We start from the raw sequence: 6,000 nt of genomic DNA on the forward strand, positions 1-6,000 counted from the left end.
GCTGCGCAAAACTGCCCAAGTGAACGAGCCCTAAGGGTGCATTTATACGGGCAAGAAAATCGTGCGAGTTTTGTGCGCACGAGAACACAACCCATTAATTGCAAAGGGTAAATTTACGCGGCTGATTTTTATCTCGCAGCGATGCTGCCGGATGAAAAAGTCGCGGCATTTTCTATTTTTGTGCCAGTCCCACAAGACAATACAGAAATGGGCAACAGAAATGGGCAACTGATCACCGAAGTCTTATAGAGGGTGGGCACGGAAAACTAGGCCGGCACCATACTCTTATGTAGGCTCTGGAAAAGAAAATCGCTTTGTTGCCCATAGCAACCAATCACAGCACAGCTTTCATTTTCCCTCAGCAGAGAAAGAAACAGCAACCAATCACAGCACAGTTTTGATTTCTAACAAAGCTGAGGTAAAATGAAAGCTGCGCTGTGATTGGTTGCTATTCCTTATACTGCTGAGGTAAAATGAAAGCTGCGCTGTGATTGGTTGCTATTCCTTATACTGCTGAGGTAAAATGAAAGCTGTGCTGTGATTGGTTGCTATTCCTTATACTGCTGAGGTAAAATGAAAGCTGCGGTGTGATTGGTTGCTATTTGTTATACAGCTGAGGTAAAATGAAAGCTGTGCTGTGATTGGTTGCTATTTGTTATACAGCTGAGGTAAAATGAAAGCTGCGCTGTGATTGGTTGCTATTTCTTATACAGCTGAGGTAAAATGAAAGCTGCGCTGTGATTGGTTGCTATTTGTTATACAGCTGAGGTAAAATGAAAGCTGCGCTGTGATTGGTTGCTGTTTCTTATACAGCTGAAGTAAAATGAAAGCTGCGCTGTGATTGGTTGCTATTTCTTATACAGCTGAGGTAAAATGAAAGCTGCGCTGTGATTGGTTGCTATTTGTTATACAGCTGAGGTAAAATGAAAGCTGCGCTGTGATTGGTTGCTGTTTCTTATACAGCTGAGGTAAAATGAAAGCTGCGCTGTGATTGGTTGCTATGGGTAACAAAGAGATTTTCTTTTAGACAGCTTCCATAAGAGTGTGGCTCCGGCCTAGTTTTTATGGCTCACCCTGCAGTGTCCTTGTTACCGAGAGCAACCAAACTTTGGAAATAAAAGTTGAACTTTCGTTGCCGTGGGCAACAAGGACACATTTTCGGTGGGCAATGTGGATATATTAGGCCGATTGTGGATGATTCTTTGCATCAGTACAACTCTGACTTTGGCAAGAGTGTTGGGGAAAAAAAGTCAACAGGGTGCAGAATTGCGCACATTCATCCAACACAAAAAAATGGGAAGCCATACGAGAGTTCTTTAGGGGTGACTTAACAGCGGACGACTATCATTCCAATAATCCCTGGTAGAATAAATGGCAGGCCCGTCTACACGGAACGATTAGCGTTAAAAGAAATCGCTCAAACGAGCAAAAGTGAACAAGAACCTCCAGTCTTAACGCAGCAAACGACCAAATGGCGAACGACAATAGTTCACTTTTCATTCATTTTAAGCAGGCATAAAAATCATCATTGGTTCATTCACTTATCATACGGTTTAAACCGCGCCCGTTCAGACACGTATACGCGAATGTGAACGACTGCGAATGATGTATCTGCCGTATAAACAGGTTGAAGGAGCGAACTCTGACATCATCCCTCTTTCACGTAACGTTTGATGTAAATGGCCCTTCAGTGAGAGTTGTTCCGCGTAAACACGCCCACCGAAAGGGCGACGGGCGAGAATTCGTTCACTAATCGCTAAGTTTCCGCTCACCTAAAATAATCTTCAGTTGACTAATTGTCATCCGGCGTAAATGGATAATCGTTCGTCTTTCAACAACTTTGCAGGAAGTCGCGATCTTCAGAGTCCACAAAAACAGGCGAACGACAATCGCTCTGCGCAAAAACGTACAGCGAACACTCGCTCGTGCGCTAACAGCTCGTGGTAGGGATTATTTCCAGCGACTAGTTAAGTGATTGCTGTCCCATATAAACCCACCAACCCGGTAAATGAGTGCCGACTGACCATTTCTAAAAACCGCCAATCGGTACTCGATTAAAAGGACCTTTTGCACGGACCGACGCAAACCGTACGAATGAGCAACCGGGCCCGATACGGTTTGTATATTGTCAGCCGCGCATCCGCTGTTTACACGGGGAGATGTGAGCCCAACAAACGATTATTTCTTGGCCGGCATAAAAGATGACATCAGCAACAGACGCCCTTTAAAGGCCCCTTCATACCGGCGATCGCGATTTTACTGCGAGAAAATAGCGCCAAAATCACGTCTTTGTTCACACGATTTTTGAGTGCCAGCAATGCTTTTTCCTGAGAATAATCTCGCATCGCTGCCCCTCCCCCCTCGATAAAATTGCGCAAGTTTTTAGTGTTAAGACAATAGGACTTTTTACTGTAAGTCGCAAGTTTGTGCGTTGCGATAAAAAGAAGGCGCCATAGGGAAACGCGGGCAATAAGAAAAATCACAAAATGTAGAAAGAATAGGACACGCCATCATTTTTTTTTTCGAGCGCAACATCGCAGGAGTGAAACCGTAGCAAATAGGAATGAAAGAACTGAAAATCATTGGTTTCATAATTCGCGCTTTGTTCACGCGATTTTTGAGCGTCATCGCTGCCGCTTGTGATTTTCACGCGCGATTTTGCCGCAATTTTCTTGCGAGGAAGACAATAAGACTCTCTAATTGAAAAGCATGAAAAGCATGGGTTTCGTAACTGCGTTTTCACGCACTCTCGCATCGCGCAATTTTATCGCCCATGTGAAACCAGCCTTACTCTTATCCACAGAATAAGAAATCCATATCTAATCACTGGGGTCCGAACGCAAAAGTAGGAGAGGTGGCGGCTGTAGGCGCACGGTGACCCAAATCGGAAGCCTCCGCATCCCATAGCCATACTGCCACATGAGGGATACCTCCATCCATCAAAAAGGAAACCGTCAGCATTGCCCTTAGCAACCGAACAAAACAAAAGTTGAGTCTGACTGGTTGCTATGGGCGATACTGACTATAAAATGCTAAAAAAAAACCATTATTGGAAGCGGCGTGACGGACACTAAATGCGTCACCTGACCGGTCATGTGCTCTACATCACCAATGGATACACCACCATGACAGTCATGTGACATGTCTAAGGACTTAGGCCAGGTTTACAGTCAATCGCAAAGTTGTTTCGAGAAACTCGGGACAGTATTGTGCTTTTAAGTTTGCAATTCCGATGCGCGGGCACGCGAGTGTGACGCGATTATTTGCTCCCGCAGGAAAGAGAAGATAGATGATATTGCTCAAAAAAAAAGAAAGAAATGGGACACGATACGATTTTTCGAATCTCGCATGCGTCGCGGTGAGAGAGAAAAAGAAAAAAAATAATAAAAAAAAAATGGCTCATGTAAATATACCCATTGTAAATGACGGGTTATAACGGCGCCCGAGTTCTGTGCGTCTCGCAATCAGGCAGAACTCGCACATTTTTCTTACTCGCATAAATACGGCCTTGGGGTCCTTCACAAAGTTCCGGCGCTGTTTTTTTGGGAGTTTTTTTTTACGCTGGATGAAACGTAACGCTAAACAAAAAGCGCACAATTTTCGCTGGGTCAGCGTCTCGCGCTTAAGTTTAACGATTATCGTTCCGTTTGTCTGAACTTTTTCTGAACGATTACCGCGCAGCCTAAACGCCGCTTTATTTGCGCACAATGGGTTCTATTCTCTACCCGTTGCGCACGTAAATTTTACACGCGCAAATACGCCCGTGTGACGGACGGGGTTGAATTTTCTTGACTACTAAAGTTACATAGTTAACGTATCACTCGCTACAGGCAGCGGCGAGATGTGCCAATGCAACTTTTGCGCGTGCCAACCGAAGTTGATGGAAAACGGACGCAACTGCGCTCTACGGAGTGATAAAAAGTTGTGCCACCCAAAAAAAAAAAAAAGTCGCATGCTGCCAGATGAGCGGCGCCATACTCGGGCATAACTTGGGCACCAGTAGGACCCCAACACACAAAGTCCAACTTACCTGCGTAGTGGTCAAACACAGTGGGCACGTACTCCTCCGGGAAGGCATCGTTGGCATAGCTCATGAGCAGGCAAGTTTTGCCCACCGCCCCGTCGCCCACCACCACGCACTTCAGCATGCTGCTTGCACTGCCATTCGCCATGGATCCTCCTCATCTTATGGAGACAGCCGGGTCACAGCGCCCCCCATGACACCATGCCCTCCAGCGCTCCGCCAGGAGTGAGCGGCCGTCCCCGGCAGCACCGACGACACAATGGTGACACTGGAAGTTTGTGCAGCGCATCTCCCTGCCCTGCTGGCCGGGCGCTCGGGCTCCTTCCTCCTCCTCCTCCTCTTCTTCTTCTTCCTTCTCCTTGGGAAATAAGATTATTTCTTCCAAAGTCTGCACTTGTGCCCCCTCCCCCCTACTTGTGAGGGCAGCACTTTCCGGCGCTGCAGTCTCAGCCTTGCTCGGCAGTGGAGGGGGTGCAGCAGATAAGGGACCGTCTGCAAAGCGCGTCCTCCAAGCCTGGACGAAGAGGACTGCTGTGTGCCACATGTCACCTCTGCATGTACTCCATCATCATCCAGCTGGAATTGCTTGTATTGCAGTTTCGTAACCTTTACGCTGGGGACCATTAGGCGAATAAGCATTTAACCCCTTAATGACATGGCCTTTTTTTCCCCCATTTTCCATTTTTTTCTTCCCCCCTTTTAAAAAATCGTAACTCTTTTATCTATCCATCGAGGTCGCTGCCTGAGGGCTTGTTTTTTTATGGGACGAGTTGTATTTTTCAGTGGTGGTACCATGTACGGAAAAACTTTAAAAAAATTCTAAGTGGGGTAAAATGAAAAAAAAGGAACAAAATTCCGCCATCTTTCGGTGCGCTTTGTTTCTACGGCGCACAAATTGCATCAAAAATGACATGATCACTCTATTCTAGGGGTCGGTACGATGACTACGATACCAAACTTGTATAGTTTTTTTTTTTTTTGCTGTACTACTTTTATTTTTTTTTCAGATATTTAATTTTTAACATTTTTTTCTGCCGCCATCTTCTGACTCCTTTAAGGGACTTTAAGAGCATGTTCACAATGGGGCAAATGTGCTACCGGCTTTCTGTGTGGACGCTCCGCACGGAAATTCCGCAGCACTTTCAACTCATTCCAGAATTTTAGGACCCCCCCCCCCATCACATATCCATTCTGATCATGGGAACCTGAATGGGATGGGAATACCACCGTGGCCACCATTACGGCAACAGTTGAACTGGCTGTTTTACGCTGTTTTGGTGACTCCCATAAATGTGATTGGGAGGTACAGAAGCAGCGTAGTAAGCTACGGGGTGACCAGGACAGGTATGAGGGACCACCATTCTGGAGATAGCTGCATGACCCAGAGGTGGGACCCTCATCCATCAGGACTTAGGGTGGCTCTATATGGAAGAACTAGCGTCCGAAGAATTACTGATGCCCAGCGAGTGTAAGGGCATCAGCCAGAAAAGGTTAGGCCTGACTTCTGCAAAATGCTACATGAGGGATGCCTATATGTGATGTCTATAGGGGAAGTGCCGACCGCCCCCAGAGACTGCCAGTAAGTTAAACAACGGGTCAGCAAAGTCATAGCCTACAGTAGAGAAAGAAACTCCATTCGATTTGCAAGAGTCACACTACAAGTAGCGACACAACTCCGGCGTTAGGCTAGAAGACATCGGCCCCATGTTGGCGTATAACAGATGACTGTGGGGCATCGAAATGGGTAACTGATCACACAAGTCTTATACGTAGAGGGTGGCTTTGTTACTGATAGCAACCAAAGTTTGGCAATGGAAGCTGAACTTTTATTACTATGGGCCACGAGGACACATTTCCTGTGGATACTTTGGACATATGAGGACATTGCATTCGTTCAAGTTCGACTTTTGCAAAAGTGTTGGAGAAAGTCAAGTGTTGAAATTGCGCACGCAAATAATCAGTAGCCATATAAAGGT

At 46.1% G+C, this 6,000-nt stretch overlaps 1 protein-coding gene across 1 annotated transcript in view; it reads right to left on the reverse strand.

Moving 5' to 3' along the window:
* The window catches only part of RHOQ (ras homolog family member Q), a 45,301-nt gene extending 40,830 nt beyond the window's left edge, over positions 1-4,471 (reverse strand). The window contains exon 1 of the mRNA XM_066595545.1: positions 4,031-4,471. Coding sequence (XP_066451642.1) covers positions 4,031-4,172 — 142 coding nt within the window. The 5' untranslated portion in view covers positions 4,173-4,471. The remainder of the gene's footprint in view (positions 1-4,030) is intronic.
* Positions 4,472-6,000: the final 1,529 nt, after the last annotated feature.

This window comes from Eleutherodactylus coqui, chromosome 3, assembly GCF_035609145.1.
Source record: "Eleutherodactylus coqui strain aEleCoq1 chromosome 3, aEleCoq1.hap1, whole genome shotgun sequence".
Lineage (NCBI taxonomy): Eukaryota > Metazoa > Chordata > Amphibia > Anura > Eleutherodactylidae > Eleutherodactylus > Eleutherodactylus coqui.